This window comes from Mastigoproctus giganteus, chromosome 6, assembly GCF_048544385.1.
Source record: "Mastigoproctus giganteus isolate SK-2022 chromosome 6, ASM4854438v1, whole genome shotgun sequence".
Lineage (NCBI taxonomy): Eukaryota > Metazoa > Arthropoda > Arachnida > Uropygi > Thelyphonidae > Mastigoproctus > Mastigoproctus giganteus.
The window spans coordinates 77,105,721-77,122,791 of NC_143580.1; the positions used below are offsets into that span (position 1 = coordinate 77,105,721).

At 37.2% G+C, this 17,071-nt stretch overlaps 1 protein-coding gene across 3 annotated transcripts in view; it reads right to left on the reverse strand.

Annotated features, from left to right (window-relative positions):
• The window catches only part of LOC150084420 (NPC intracellular cholesterol transporter 1-like), a 466,919-nt gene that overhangs the window by 118,569 nt on the left and 331,279 nt on the right, over positions 1-17,071 (reverse strand). For all 3 annotated transcript variants that reach the window (XM_090376058.1, XM_090376057.1, XM_090376056.1), the window contains one exon: positions 9,811-9,925. In XM_090376058.1, coding sequence (XP_090232184.1) covers positions 9,811-9,925 — 115 coding nt within the window. The remainder of the gene's footprint in view (positions 1-9,810; positions 9,926-17,071) is intronic.

The following is a 17,071-nucleotide window of genomic DNA, read 5'->3' on the forward strand; positions in this document are numbered from 1 at the left end:
CAATCTTCAGGTAATTCTTCAATGAGACAAAAAAAAAAAAAAAAACACACTTAGTTAACTTCAATTCTTCTAAAACTCAGCTGTGTCTTATTTTGTGCAAAAAGTCCGTTCCTTCCACGTTCATCTTTGATAGCACTTGGTTTTTTAGGCAAGACTACAGATCCTTATTGGGAGATTGCCTGACTTCTAATCTTGGCATAAGCACATTACAAATACTGCCTCCTCTGCATTAAAAAAAAAATAATAATAATAAAAATAAGTTTTTCTCTCTTGATATTACTTTCTCTCTAAATTGCTCTCACATCTTGATTAGTGCTTCCAAAACTACTCTCAAGCTCCTAGACTACATCGAAAAGGGTGGGGTAAGAGACATATAGCTAATCAAGTTTGTTTGTTTGTTAGTTATTTGGTTTTTAGGAGCATTAGCAACTAAGGCCATATTGCTCCGGGGATATGTGGTGGTCATTCCCTGACCTTTCTGCATCCTCCGTATTTGGTGGTCACAGGCTCGAACCCCGGTCTAATCAAGAAGCATGTGCTAAGCACTATTGCTCCTGCTCACCTGGCTATGGAGGTGCTGGCTAATCAAGTAATCTACAAACTCTCTCCACTATCACAGAAATGTCCAGTTTCTGTGATAGAGTGAAGAGTCCAAATCAGTCCAAATATTGCTTGAACTAGTCAATGTCCATTGACTGTCTTCAAATTCACAGAACTCTTAATCATTACCCTTCTACTTCTGTTTTTTGGAACAAACTATATTCACATGCATATCCCAGAAATGACAATGTACAAAGATACAAGCCTACACTCAGCAAGTACCTTCTGTCTTCTAAGCATTCAACCTATACACATTACTAAAGGTTCATACACCTTTCTGGCTGGGATTATCAGATATATTGAATACAAAAAACACCAATAACAGTGAGTGGAGTGAGTTTAAGTGAGCAACCATTAATTAAACCCAAGTTCATTCTTTTGGATTGAGTTCAGGATTTCAAGTGACCACTCCAGATGAAGGAATAGCCTTCCATGGTAGGGCAGATTCGTGAATTTTACAGTCAGTGGCTCTTCACAAGAAAAATAAAAATGTGGACTGCAAGAAAGAAAACTATGTTAGATTTGATAGATTCATATTCCAAAATAGAACAGAAATCAGGTTATCTCCAGTTAAAGACACACTATGTGACCAAAACTATTTTCGACCCAACATGTAAATAATAAATATCAGTTTATTAGCCACTAGTCAAAAAGAAGTCATATGTCAAAGAAAAGTGGTACTCCCTGGACAGCACATGGCCACAGGGGATAAAATAGTTGAATAAAGGGACTTTTAATTCAAAAATCTAATATATAATTGGGTCACTCTTGGCCTGTAAGAAGAATACAGGCTCAATTCCTCATAGGCATACACTTTAAAAAATTGCAGTAGGTCTGAGCCATAATTACCTCCATTTCTCCTGCAAAACAGCTGCCATTCCAATTTGTCCAACAGGTTTGCTGAGCAATACCAGTATTAGTCTTGAAGCCAGAAGACAAAGTGCCACCTATCATCATACACAGTAAGTGGCAGGGGGAAAAAAAAAAAAAAAAAAAACAAAAAAAAAAACTGCCTATCCTACCTTGAAAAAAAAAAAAAAAAAAAAAAAGTGAACCATAAGAAGGAAGCTTGATAAAAATACCTTTATGCCACACATGATCAAATGCCTTGACAATAAGCAACTGCTTGAGTGTCTTTGAACTTTTCCATGGAATTCACCCAACACAAGCCAGACAATGAAAAAGGACCGACACTAACAGAGCCCATATTGGTGATCAATAATCAGAATGAAAGTTTTAAGACAGTGTAGGAGTTAGTGGTTGATGGATTTATCATTCCCTGGAAAGAGTTGAGTCACAGCAATGGAATGATAACTGGAAGGGAGAGATCTGTCATTCTCTTTAGAAACTGACAGAAAATTATTAAATTTCCATTTAGGTGAAAAACATCAATGAAATGAGAGTTAAAACAGTGACAAAACAGGGATTAACTCTGGAGCAAAGGTTCCAAGCACAAATGAAGAAATGCCTTCAGGGCTGAAAGCCTTCTTGGCATCAAGATTTTAGACTTTTTCTAATGTCCTTTTACTGGAAGGAAAAGAGGCACTGGATGGAATATGTTCAATATGAAAGGAGGGCATTTATCAAGAAATTGATGCAAGAGTACAAAAAGCAAATATTAATAAGTCAGCTTTATCTATAGATGAAGATGCAATAGAATCATTAGAATAGAAGAGAGGTGGAAATATGTAGCCAATAGCTTTTTCAAGAAACCGGAAGGCTCAACTGCCATTTAACAAGAAGTAAGTTTCCTACCTTGACCTTTTCAAAAAAGATTTATTAATCTAGTAATGGTTATGACCAGATCATAGCAAGATTTAGGCCTAAATGGATGTCAGCTGAACTAATTAGACATGTGACAGAGAAGAAAAATGCATGGGATACAAATAAAATAACAGGTAACACAGAAGCCTATGATAGATATAAGCTGGTCTGTAACCAAGTCACAAAGGAGATTAGGCAGGCAAAGGCAGATTATGAGAAATCTTTGGCAAAGATTTCTGATGCAAAGAAAAACAGCAAGTACCTTTACTTATGGTTCTACTCGATACCTTTACTCGATGGTTCAACTGTTAATGATCCTGCTCAGGTATCTAACAAACTAAATGACTATTTTGCATCTACATTCATACAAGGAGTTATTCAGGGAGGGGAATGCCAGAAGTGTATTAAACTCTGGCAGTAAGCTAGATAATCTTGTAATAACTGAGAGTAAAGTGGAGGAGAAATTGTTGAAGATAAACATAAGAAAGGCACCTGGGGGTGGATGGAATCTGTCCAGTTATATTAAAGGAGGCGGCAAAGGAAGTAAGCAAACCCTTAGCCATAATTATGAGAGCTGGACTAGAGGGAGGTACCCATGGATTGGAGATGTGCAAATGTGACCCCAATCCACAAAGGAGGATCAAAGGGAGACATGGGTAATTACAGACCTGTTAGTTTAACTTCTGTTCCAGGGAAATTAATGGAGGCACTGGTTAAAAAAGCATTGCAGGACCATCTAGACAAGACTTCAGTTATAACTCGGACACAGCATGGGTTTGTTAAGGGGCAATCTTGTCTGACCAATTTGATTGGATACTATGATGTAGTCACAAAGGAACTGGATGCAGGAATAACTTTGATATCATATATTTGGATCTTAGAAATTCCTTTGATACTGTCACACATGGAAGACTATTTTGTTTGGTTTGGTTTTTTTTTTTTTTTTTTTAGGAGCATTAGCAACTAAGGCCATATTGCTCCGAGGATATGCAGCGGTCATTCCCTGACCTTTCCGCACCCTCCGTATTTGGTGGTCATGGGCTCGAACCCCGATCTAATCAAGAAGCGTGTGCTATGCACTGCCGCTCCTGCCCACCTGGCTAAGGAGGTGGCGCCACATGGAAGACTGCTGCCCAAATTGGAGAAGTGGCATTGGAGGCAAATTGCAGCTATGGATAAAGGGATGGTTGAGTGGGAGAAGACAGAGCGGTAATCAATGGACACTGCTCTTTGTGGACTAATGTTATTAGTGGAGTCCCTCAGGGTTCAGTGTAGGGTCCATTGTTGTTTTCTGTATTTATAAATGACATTGATAATGGTATATCAGGCTTAATGTCCAAGTTTACAGACGATATGAAAAATGGCAGGATTGTTAATGACACTAATGACAGTACGCTGCTGCAACAGGATCTAGAAAAGTTGAGCAGATGGGCTGAGAGGTGGCAAATGAAGTTTAACATTGACAAATGTAAAGTACTACATATGGGAAGCAGTAACCCCAGAGTAACATATCAGCTCTGTAGTACTACACTGACAGTGGTAGAGAATGAAAAGGACCTGGGGGTAATTGTGAAGGCAGATATGAAGTTTTCTGAGCAGTGCAGATGGTCTGCAAGAGTAGCTCATGGTCTCTGGTCAATGATATACAGAAATTTTTCTAGCAGGGATAAGGAGGTCATTATCTCCTTGTATAAGGCCACACCTTTTATAAGGTCAGGATTATCTCCTTGTATAAGATCAGACCACACCTTTTGTACTGTATACAGCTCTGGAGGCCTTATTTTAAGAAGGATGTAGAGCTGTTGGAATGAGTACAGAGAAGGGCAACAAGATTAGTGAATGGAACAAAGGGTTGCTCTAATGAAGAAAGGCTTAAATTTTGCAAATTACTGTGTTTGGAGACTAGTCATGTGCGAGGTGATCTAACTGAGGTGTATAAAGCCTTGAATGGTTTGAGCATGTTCAATGCTGATGGGATCCTTCCTTTTACTCAGAATAATCATCTGAGAGGGCATAAATTCAAATTGAGGAAAGAAAGTTGTAGGATAGATGTGCAGAAGTTTGCCTTTAGCCAGCGGGTAGTTGATTGGTGGAACAGACTTCCATCTTTTGTTGTGAAAACTGATAGCCTAAATAAATTTAAGGCTGAACTGGACAGGTATTTGGAACGAATGGAGGGGTGAAATTGGAACATTTTTTTATTTATTTATTTATTTTTTTTTATTTTATTGCTGCATAAGCTTGCTTTCTTGCATCATATGCCTCTACTAATGCTAAATTCAGTTGACAACATTTGACAGGTACCATGCAATCACATTTGGCTCCAAAGTATACAAGGATGGTGCAGTTTTGTCCACTCTTCCATGTTGGATATCTTTTTTGTGTTCTTGGAACTCCTTTTTTGGAATTTCCTTTAAGATTCTCCAAAGTAGACTAATTTATAATTTGGGTTGCATTCATCTTGATTTGATTTTCAAAAAATGGTTTTAAGGGAGGTTGTACCCTTGTAGAATGTTGAGGCTGAAGGATTTGACTACCCCAGAAATGATATTGCTGATCGTGGAAATGAAAGGAATTGTGAGAATACCTACATTATTTGTACTTTAATTATTTCATCATTTTTTAACATCACACAAATTTAATGTTTCTACCATAATCAATACAATAAGAAAACAGTAATAATTCATAATTTATGTATTTAGTAAATTGGTAGATGGGGGAAAAAAATGCAAAAATCGATGACATGGCAAATTGAGAATTTTTTTGTTTCTGAGCATCTCCCATAATGCCCAGTCATTCCTCCAATCAGCAAATGCAACACACATAAAATCCAGTGCTTCATCGACAATATATGAGCTTGGCAATATGTTTTCAGACTCTTGCAATAAAAAAACACAAAGTGAAGGAGCTCAAAAATGGTCTTATTTTTATTCAACCTGATTGATGCACTTATTACACTGTTCTAAGTTTCTGAAAAGAGTTAGTGGAGGTTTCCAAAGAGGTGATATTCAGTTTGAAGGTTACATTTTTTCTTGGGAAAGAGTAAGAAATCTACTGGTCCTAGACTGGGTTGATGGTTAATCTGTACAATACCATATTTTGTCAGAAATATTTTCAAAACAAGGGGAAGAGTGGGGGCATTGTTGTGCAACAAGAACCAACAGCCTTTCTCTCAAGATTGTGGCCTCACAATCAGAATTGGAATTTGGGGAGTACAATGTGTACAGAAAGGATAGACAGGAAGGGGGAAGGGGTTATGCTGTTAGTTAAGAAACATAAAATCTAAGGAAGTGAATCCAGTTGATGTTGGTGGACAATGCAGTGTTGAGTCTGTTTGGTGTGAAATAAGCACTGGGAAAGGAAAAATGAGAATAGGAGTGTTTTATAGGCCTAATAAATCTGATGAGTATAATGAGCAATTGTGCAGAGAAATAGAGTGGGCCAGTAAATCAGAATGTCTTATAATGGGGGATTTTAACTTTCCAGATATTGACTGAAACTTGTGAATTTATTGGATGATTGTTTTCTGCAGCAGCATGTTTGAGAGGCAACCAGAGAGGGTAATACTCTTGATCTGGTTATCAGCAGTGATCATTCATGCATTAAGAATTTGCAGATAAAGGAACTACTGGGTGACAGTGATCCCAATGTACTGATGTAGGAATTACTTAAAGATGTAACTACCATCAAGCCCAAAGGGAAAGGCTTTTGCTTTTGTAAAGGTGACTCCAGAGGTCTCAGACAATTTTTAAATTCTGTACAGTGGGATCAACTGTGATGTTACCAACATTGAATTCTAAATGGGAAGCCTTCAGGGACTTAATTTTGGAGGCTTTTCATTGCAACTAAGATATACACAGAAGCCTATGCAGATATAAACTAGTCTGTAATCAAGTCACAAAGGAGGTTAGACAGGTGAAGGCAGATTACGAGAAATCTTTGGCAAAGGATGCAAAGAAAAACAGCAAAGAGTTCTTTACTTATGTCAACTCTAGAAGGAAAAGGATGAATTAGATTGGACCACTTAACATAGATGGGTTGACTATTGATGATCATGCTCAGGTAGCTGATAAACTGAGTGAGTATTTTGCATCTACATTCACACATGAAGAGTTATTCAATGAGGGGAGTGCCAGAAATTTATTAAACTCCAACAGGGAGCTAAGTGATTTTAGAATAACTGAGAGCAAAGTGGAGGAGAAATTGAAGTTAAACATAAGGAAGGCACCTGGGGTGGACAGGATCTATCCAGTTATATTAAAGGAGTCAGCAAAGGAAGTAAGCAAACCCTTAGCCATAATTATGAGAGCTTCCTTGCACTCAGGGAAGGTCCCCATGGACTGGAGGTGTGCAAATGTATCACCAATTCAAAAAGGGGGTTCAAAAGGACTAAAGTAACTACAGACCTGTTAGTTTAACTTGTTTTCCAGGGAAAATAATGGAATCAGTGGTTAAAGAAGCATTCCAGGATCATCTAGACAAGACTGCAGTAATAGTTAAGACACAGCATGGGTTTGTTAAAGGGAAGTCTTGTCTGGCCAATTTGACTGGATACCATGATGTGGTCACAAAGGAACTGAATGCTAAAAATTATTTTGATATCATATACTTGAATTTCAGGAAAGCTTTTGATGTTGCACATGGAAGACTGCTGTAAAAATTGGAGAGGTATGGTATTAATAGTAAGTTGCTACAAAGGATAAAAGGATGGTTGAGTGGGAGATGACAGAGAGTGGTAATCAATGGATACGGCTCTTCTTGGACATATGTTATTAGCTGAGTTCCCCAGGGTTCAGCGTTTGGCCCATTGTTGTTTTATATATTTATCAATGATATTGATGAAGGTATATCAGGTTTAATGTCCAAGTTTGCAGATGATACAAAGGTTGGCAGGGTTGTTAATGACAGTAAAGACAGTACGCCACTACAACTGGATCTAGATAAGTTGGGCTGAGAAGTGCCAACTGAAGTTTAACATTGATAAATGCAAAGTACAGGCAGTTCTCGCTTTACAAGGTTTCCCTTTACCAGTTTCCAGGTTTACGAGTTTTTTTTTCCAGATATCAATAAAATCGAAAATATGAACATTAATTGCAAAAAACGAAATGTTAAACATTCATAAATACTGCATTCCAAACCACATGCGTAGCTATACAATAAAGTGTACGCCGCTTTATGATATTAATCAGTTCCAGAAACACCATCGTATCGTGAAAATATCATAATGTGAACCCAATAACAGATTGCTTTTTGGTAATTCGAAGTTTTCACTGTATAACTAAGCTCTCTAAAATCTCATTTTTAAAGTCACGAGCGTGACCTTAAGGCCACATAAAAGGTCGTGAGTGTGGTTTGTAAATTGCATTAGTTTCCAATTCAAATCATTAAAATGCACTTCACTTTCATTGTTATCATATGTTCCGTTATAAGAATCAATTTTAAACGCCTTTGTGATATTTTTCTGAAGCACATTTCTAGAGGTCATGACCATAAAACAATAAAAACAATTTGCACTTTAGTTTATTGGGCTTTTCTGTTACTGCAAGCAATTATAAATGGATAGTAAACTTGATCTTCTTGCATTTGCGAAAATACCAATAGCTGGAATTGTGTGGTTTTTTTACATTATTATGGTGAAATGTTTCCCTTTATTGAAATCTTCAATCGTATAAAAAACATAAAGAGATTTTTAGAATCTTCTCTTCATTCCTTTTTTTTTTTTTAAGCTTCGTAAACTTGTTACTCCACACGAATCGTGTTAGTTGCAATTTGTGTGTGCTGTTAAAAAATGCTTATCGTGAAATTTATAATTAAAAGAAGATTATCTTGGAAACAAATGCCTCTTGAAACATTTCTGAAGAAGACTCCTTGTGCAGCAAACCAACGAGTGCCGATTTTTTTTTTTTTGATTTAGTAGTTGTTGGCGCATCGGCTTCTGTGGCCATATTGCACCTCCCAAGGTTTTTGCACTACTTTGATCCAAGCCCGAGGCGGGAATCGAACCCGCAACCTTTGGGTTGCCGGGCAGGTACTTTACCCACTCGGCTAGCCCGGTCGGCTAACGAACGAGTGCCGAGCCAATAATGAGTGATCAACAAGTGTGCATTTAGTCGAAGATGTAGAATAAACATTCTTTAACATTTGTAAGTCATACATAATTTCTCTATTTCGTTTGATTTTACAGGCTACGTTTTCATTTCTTTCGGTAAATCAATAATTGTTTAAACAAACTAATTAGCTAACTAATTTCATTGTTGAGAACATAACCCTTATTTTTAACCTTATGTCTATGGGAAATAAATTCCCGCTTTACGAGTGCACGCTAGGAATGAATTAACTCGTAATGTCAAGAACTACCTGTACTGGTTATGGGTAGCAATAACCAAAGAGAAACATACCAACCGTGTGGTACTACACTCAGGGAAGTGGAAAGTGAAAGGGACCTGGGGGTGGTTGTGCAGGCAGATATGAAGTTCTCTGAGCAGTGCAGATGGGCTACAAGAGTAGCTCATGGTGTGTTGTCAATGATATATAGGAATTTTGCTAGCAGGGACAGGGAGGTGATTATCCAGTTATACAAGGCAACGGTCAGGCCACACCCAGAGTACTGTGTACAGGTCTGGAGGCCTCATTTTAGGAAGGATGTAGAGTTGCTAGAAAGAGTACAAAGAAGGGCAACAAGATTGGTGAAGGGAACAAAGGGGTGCTCTTACCGAGAAAGGCTTAAGTTCTGCAAATTGAAACACCCGGAGAGTAGGCACCTGTGAAGTGATCTGATTGAGATGTATAAGGCCTTGAATGGGTTGAGCAAGCTCAATTCTGATGGGATTCTTCCTCTTGCTCAGATTAAGAACCTGCAGGGGGGCACAGATTCAAACTGAGGAAAGACAGTTGTAGAACAGTTGTGTGAAAATTTGCCTTTAGCCAGAGGGTAGTTGATTGCTTAAATAAATTTAAGGCTGAGCTGGACAGGCATTTGGAGTTAACAGATGAGTGAAATGGGAGGGTTTTTTTTTTTTTTTTTTTTTTTTGTGGCTGATGCTGCATAAGCTTGCTTTCTTGCTTCGTATACCTCTGCTAATGCTAACTCAATTAAAAAAGAAAAAAAAATCATAGTTCCTTTGTGTTTTAATTTTGCCTTCTCCAATATTGGGGTGTGGGGGTGTTAATTTGTCAGTTTACTAAGAAGTATATTACTGAAAACAGTTTGAACTTCTCATTTAAATTTCATAATAATAATACGAACCATATTGATTCGAAGAAACTAATATGGTCATGAAACTGATTTAAAAATTTAAGTTGTAAAAAAAAAATTCACAGTAAAGTGAAAAAGGCCCAGCCTACATTGAAAGATGAATTCCAGTGTATATAAACATTTGATAACTGATTCTAATTATGAGATATGAGGCCAATGCTACGAAACACTAAATGATGTTCATAATTTACCCTTTAGGACAATTTCGGCTGGGTACATCCTGAAGAAAATAAGATAAGCGATTAACAAAGTCATCACTAGTCGTAAGAGGATTTTCTTTCACACTGCATGACACACAGCTTGAATCTGAAAAGGCATGTTTTTATAAGTAAAGTTAATTCAACAAAACATTAAGATCTATTATAGAAAGGGAAGTTACAACATATATTAATGACTTCAAAAACAAATGAATGTCCCTATAATCCATTTGCAGTTATATACATCTATCATGTGTGGGCTCAGTGGAGTACACATACATGTGCATATATATATATATATATATATAGAATCCATATATTACAGAGTTAAATTGTAAAAATATATAAAATTATTAAGTGTTACATATAGAACTAACCGATTAATGCCATCAAACGATAGAACATTACATCGGACGTTAGGTATGTCCAAATTAGATAAGTTATAGTGTAATGTAAGTACCTCCATAGTTTGAAAATCGATGTAACCACTGGCCAACCGTACCTCCAGTATACATGAAAAAAATACATGAAAAATATAAAATATTAGGTTAATTAACATAATAAGCCTTACATGGGAACCCATTTTGAAAGAGACTTTGTCGAGGGCTAAACCCCTACAAAATGACCAACCCATGTTAGACTGAGCCATCGGTTTCTGTTATCATCTGCCTGTATGCCAAATCCAAATATCCATAATAAAGGATAATTCATCTAATTTAAATTAGGTTATAGTAAAGTCTATAAATCAGTATAAATCTAGCCGTACAAAAAGGGTATGTCTAACCATAATTTGTAAGAATACAGGCTGGATGATATTTAGCCCGACCGATCGCTGCAACATTATAAGCACAACTGAGAAATTATTAATATTTGCTGAACAATTTGCAGAAAAATGGCTAAATTAGCTAACTAAAGGTGAACGGAAAGCAGTGTAGTTAAAGCAATAGTACCTCTACTATTGCTTTAACTACACTGAGGTACTACTGCTTTAACTACACTGCTTTCCATTCGCCTTTAGTTAGCTAATTTAGCCATTTTTCTGCAAATTGTTCAGCAAATATTAATAATTTCTCAGTTGTGCTTATAATGTTGCAGCGACCGGTCGGGCTAAATATCATCCAGCCTGTATTCTTACAAATTATGGTTAGACATACCCTTTTTGTACGGCTAGATTTATACTGATTTATAGACTTTACTATAACCTAATTTAAATTAGATGAATTATCCTTTATTATGGATATTTGGATTTGGCATACAGGCAGATGATAACAGAAACCGATGGCTCAGTCTAACATGGGTTGGTCATTTTGTAGGGGTTTAGCCCTCAACAAAGTCTCTTGCAAAATGGGTTCCCATGTAAGGCTTATTATGTTAATTAACCTAATATTTTATATTTTTCATGTATACTGGAGGTACAGTTGGCCAGTGGTTACATCGATTTTCAAACTATGGAGGTACTTACATTACACTATAACTTATCTAATTTGGACATATATATATATATATATACACACACACACACACACACATACACATTTCAAGGTTGTTTTATGTAATGTGTATGTACGAAGTACAGAAATTTTCAAATAGCTGTGGACATATCTTATTGCTGTGTTCAGTTTATATCTGATGGTTGTAACAAAATAGTTTTGAAAAGATGAAGAAAAACTGGCCGACCGGGCTAGCCGAGTGGGTAAAGTACCTACCCGGCAACCCAAAGGTCGCGGGTTCGATTCCCGCCTCGGGCTTGGATCGAAGTACTGCAAAAACCTTGGGAGGTGCAATATGGCCACAGAAGCCGATGCGCCAACAACTACCAAATCAAAAAAAAAAAAAAAAAAAAAAAATGAAGAAAAACTCTTACCTCTCAGCAACAGTAATTAATTTGGACATATGAAAGATGAAATTGAACAGATTCTCTGAAATTCTGACCTGTAAGTTGAAACTGAATCACATAATATATAAACAGCTGTAGAGGATATTATTACATGGTGGAGGGGGTTTCATTTTTCACAATTTTTTTAAATTTTTTTAAATTCCAATTTGATATTTGGCAGTAATTTGATTCTAATGTTGAACAATCAAGTAAAAAAAAATAGAACAAATTACAAAAAGTTATGTGCAAAGTACTCATTTTACAAAACTTAAACTCTAGGAAAAAACCAACTCCATAGCGCCTACTGCCATTCGGGAAAGTTGCTGCTATGGCAGGCTTGTGTGTTCTGGGAACTTACTCATGAAGGGAATAATGAAATGACGAAATCACCAGAAAAACTTTATTGTATATAAATTTCATCACAGAGAAACTAATTAATTTTCTGAACATTATAAAACAATACAAACATCATGTAAAAAAAATGCAGTTTTTTGCCATGTGGCACAATATACACTTGATATTACTTTAACCCTAATGCAGAATACTGCATTTACTAGCATTAAAACTTAAATGACAATTTTTACACCAGTTACATGATTCTTGTAGCAGCCATACCTTTTTTTATCATTGTAGTAGTAGTGACATGTGATGCAAGAAAGCAAGTGTATGAGCTTATGCAGCATCAGCCAAAAAAAAACAAAAAAAAAAAAACACACCATTCCCTCCAAATGCCTGTCCAGTTCCTCCTTAAATTTATTTAACCTGTCAACTTCCACAATGACAGATGGAAGTTTGTTCCAGCAATTAACACCTGCTGGCTAAAGGCAAATTTCCGCACATCTATTCTACATCTGTCTTTTCTTAATTTTAATTTATGCCCCCTTAGGTTCGTAATCTGAACAAGTGGAAGGATCCCATCAGAATTCAGCGTGCTCAACCCATTCAAGGCCTTCTACACCTCAATCAGATCACCTCTGTTGTTAATAACCTTGTTCACTTCGATATCATCAGAAAATTTTGACACAAAAGTTTGAATACCATCACCAATGTCATTAATGAAAATTAGAAACAACTGTCCTAGCACAGAAGACTTCATTCAGAACATGCCCACTTAAATCCACTGTCTTCTACCAGTTAATGCTACCTTTATCTATTGCAGCATCTTATCCCCAATGCCACACTAACCTTATAACTTTTCTAAATAAATTATGTCAAGGTTATTTCCTTGCAGCTCCTAGTTCCCTTCTGACTACCTCAATAATTTATCAGATTGTTCAGACAAGATCTTCCCTTAACAAAACTAGGTAATGACTTTTCCATAACTTTTCTATCACAGGAGTTGGGCTTAGAGGCCTATAGCTGTCCAGATCACTTTGAAACATCCCCCATCTATGTGGAAGACATCTGCACATTTCCAATGATTAGGAACTTTTCGTCTTGTGGCAGAGAAAAAAAAATGCTTGGGATGCATATAAATAATCAGAAGACACATACGCCTATAACAGATATAAGATATTCTGTAATCAAGTCACAAAGGACGTTAAGCAAACAAAGACAATGAGAAATCTTTGGCAAAGGATGCAAAGAAAAACAGTAAAGACCATCGTTACTTATGTAAGCTCTAGAAGGAAGGGGATGAATCAGATTGGTCCGCTTGTTATCGATGTTTCGATCGTTGAGGATTCTGGTGAGGTAGCTGACAAGCTGAATGAATATTTTGCATCTACATTCACAAATGAGTTCTGTAAGGAAGTGGAGGCCAGAAGCTTATCAAACAGGAAGTTAAATGATTTTGTAATAACTGAGAGCAAGGTGGAGGATAAAATGCTGAAGTTTAACATAAAGAAGGCACCCCTGGGTTGGATGGGATCAGATATGATTATGAGGGCATCCATGGACTAAAGGGAGGTCCCATGGACTGGAGCTGTGGAAATGTATCCCCAATTCACAAAAGGGGATAAAAAAGGTGACACGAGTAATTACAGACCTATTAGTTTAACTTCTGTTCCAGGGAAAATAATGGAGTCACTAGTTAAAGAAGCACTGCAGGACCATCTAGACAAGAGTGCAGTTACATTTCAGACCAGCATGGGTTTGTTAAGGGAAAGTCTTGTCTGACCAATTTGATTGGATACTATGACGTGGTCACAAAGGAACTGGAGGCAAAAAATATTTTTGATATTGTATGCTTGGATTTTAAGAAAGCTTCTAATACTGTTGCATATGGAAGACTACTGCTCAAGTTTGAGCAGTATGCCATTAAGGGAAAGTTGCTACAATGGATAAAAGGATGTTTGAGTGGGAGAAGACAGAGTGTTAATTACTGGACACTGCTCTTTATGGACTAATGTTATTAGTGGCATCTCCCAGGGGTCTGTTTTGGGCCCATTGTTGTTTTTTTGTATTTATCAATGATACTGATGAAGGTATATCAGGCTTAATGTCCAAGTCTGCGGATGATACAAAGGTTGGTAGGGTTGTTAATGACAGCAAGGACAGTTGATTGATTATGATTTTATTGGCGCATTAGTATCTAATGCTATTATGCACCAGGAGATAATTATACAGGTTTAAAAATAGATATATAAATAAATTCTGGTAACCTTTGAAAAAAAAAAAAGGTTACCTCGTCACAAATCTTATAATAGTAAAAAGCGATACAGTCAGTCCTCGTATAACACATGTTTACACTATACGAATTCGATCATACACGATTTATATATAGGGGAACGATATCGTGTATAACATGAACCGAATTCGCTTATGCACGATTCGCCTTTGTGTTTACAAGAAATAGCAGTTGAACATGGAATCACCCCAACTGAACGCAACACGATAGGAATGAAGAGAAGATTCTGAAAATGTATTTGTTTTTGTTTTTTATATCAGTGAAGGGGAAAACACATTTCAACACAATAACGTAAAAACCCACATAATTCCAGCTATCGGTATTATCGCAAATGCAATTAGGGTTTACTACCCGTTTATAACAGATTCCACTAGCAGAAATGCAACTGGAAATTGTTTTTATTGTTTTATGGTAGTAACCCCCAGAATTGTGCTTTAGTAAAATGTGAACTTTACAGTGATGTTTATTCATTTGCTACACGTGCGCTCAGCTTTGTTTATGTGAATCAAACGTGCCTCCACATTTTGTAATTGTGCTTTATTCCCCAAAAATGAGTAAAATAATTAAAAGGTGTGAAAAGGAAGCGTCCCAGTGAAGACACTACAGATTCAGAGAGAAAAAGAAAAGCAATATCGATAGATAGGTGGACTGGGTCAAAAATTCTTATCCAGGAAAATTTGTAGTAGCTTCATGGTTTATGGCCAAAATCACACTGGCCTCCATAGTCTTCTCATCTCTGGCTCACCAGGGTTTCCCAGTAAGGCTTATGGCCAGTCAGCCTCTGTTGATAGAGAAAAAATATGAAATTGTGAAACGCTTTGAGCAAAATGAAAGACTATGTGATATTTCTCGTGCTACAGGCCTAAACGAGGCAACACCAAGAATTAGAAAGAATGCAGAAAAAATAAAAACTTTCATAGAACAACTCAATGTGCAACAAAATCAATTAGATCAAGACACAAAGAATTGGAAGAGATGGAACGTCTGTTTGGATAGAAGATCAAACAAAGAACAACTTTGTTTATGATAGAAACAAAAGCATTAGAAATATTTTATTATGTAATAGTTGAAATAAAATATGTAAGTATTTTATTACGATTATTTATTGTTTGGTAATGTTTTGGTTTCAAATGTATGCTCAATCTTTGGTGGTCAGCGTGTAACCCCATTTTTCCCATAGGACCTGTTGTTTATATTGAATGATTTTGCATTGCACGAGGGTTTCTAGGAACACAATATCATGCTATACGAGGACTGACTGTACGCGTACGTACACACACACACACACACACACACACACACGGTCTCGGTACATAGTACAATAACAAACGGCAACCCTGCAGATAGGAAAGTGTGGTGGCGCAGCCTGTCTTGCCTAACCAGAACACAAAAGTATGCCATTTAGTTCAACATGAGTCATTGGCAGGTGCGTATTTGGGCGCTGTGGAGGCCTACGTGCGTGAGAATAGTGTTATATCCGTGCAGGGCGAGTTGGCCCATGGAAATGATTGGCATTTCCATGTTCCTGACAGAAGGATGATATCAAGGTGGGTGAAACAGTGGTGACAATTGGGTTCAGTCACCGATAAGAAGCATGAAGAGACCCAAAAGACAGTGCGCATGCATGACAATGTCCAACGAGTCCATGAGGCACTGCAGCAAAGTCCCAGGTGATAGGTTCATCGCCATGCAAGGACACTGCACTTGTGTCGCAGTTCTCCGCATCGGATTGTGAAATTTATTTAAAGTTCGAACCGTACAAATTGCAAGTTGTTCAAGAGCTACAGCCGGCACATAAAGTGAGTAGGTGAGACTTCTGCACAAAATATCTCCTTGAGATATTCTGGAGCAAGATGAGTTAATTTTCACTTCTCTGGTTGTCTGATAAAGCAAACTTTCATCTTAATGGGTTTGTGAATAAGCAAAACTTCCATTACTGGGCAGATAGCAACCCGCACCTTCATGAAAAATATCACAATAGTCCAAAGGTTGTTGTGTGGTGTGCTATCGGAGTTTCAACATGCATAAATATGGGGCTGTATTTTTTTGAAAACGTCAAAGAACACACAGCGACTGTCAAAGGCGAGCGGTGTGGGAACATGATTGAGAACTTTTTCATTCCAGAAGTGCATAGAAGAGGTATTCTCCACACAACATGATTCCAGCATGATGGGGCTACAGCCCACACAGCCTGTAGCACGATGGCTAAGCACATTGACTGATCTCATGATTTGGGGATGTCTCATGGCTGGCTAGGTCTCCAGACCTGACAGCCCAAGACTTTTTTCTTTGGGGATATCTCAAAGACAAAGTTTTCTCCCTGTGGATACACAGTATTGGGAATTTGAATCCGAGAAGAGATTGAGGCCATTTCCCGGGAAATGCTTCAGAACATCATGAGGAGCTTCCGGGAGCACTTGCAGAAATGCATCGATCCCGTGGAGGTCATTTGCAAAATGTTATATGCAAGACATAGACATGGCTTTTGGTGTATCAGTAATTGCAATTTGTGTAAATCTGACAGCCATAAATAAATTGCGTAGCCATGCATCAGTTCTGGCTATTGCCTTTTTCTTTTGTACTATTTACTGAGACCCATTCGGGATTTTATATACATTTATATAAATTAATACAGTGAAAAAATTTAAAAACAGCAGATATGTTTTTCGGATTCAAATCCCCAATACTGTGTAACCACCGGGAGAAAACTTTTTTGTGATTTTCTGATTAATTTGGTGTATTTATTCTTT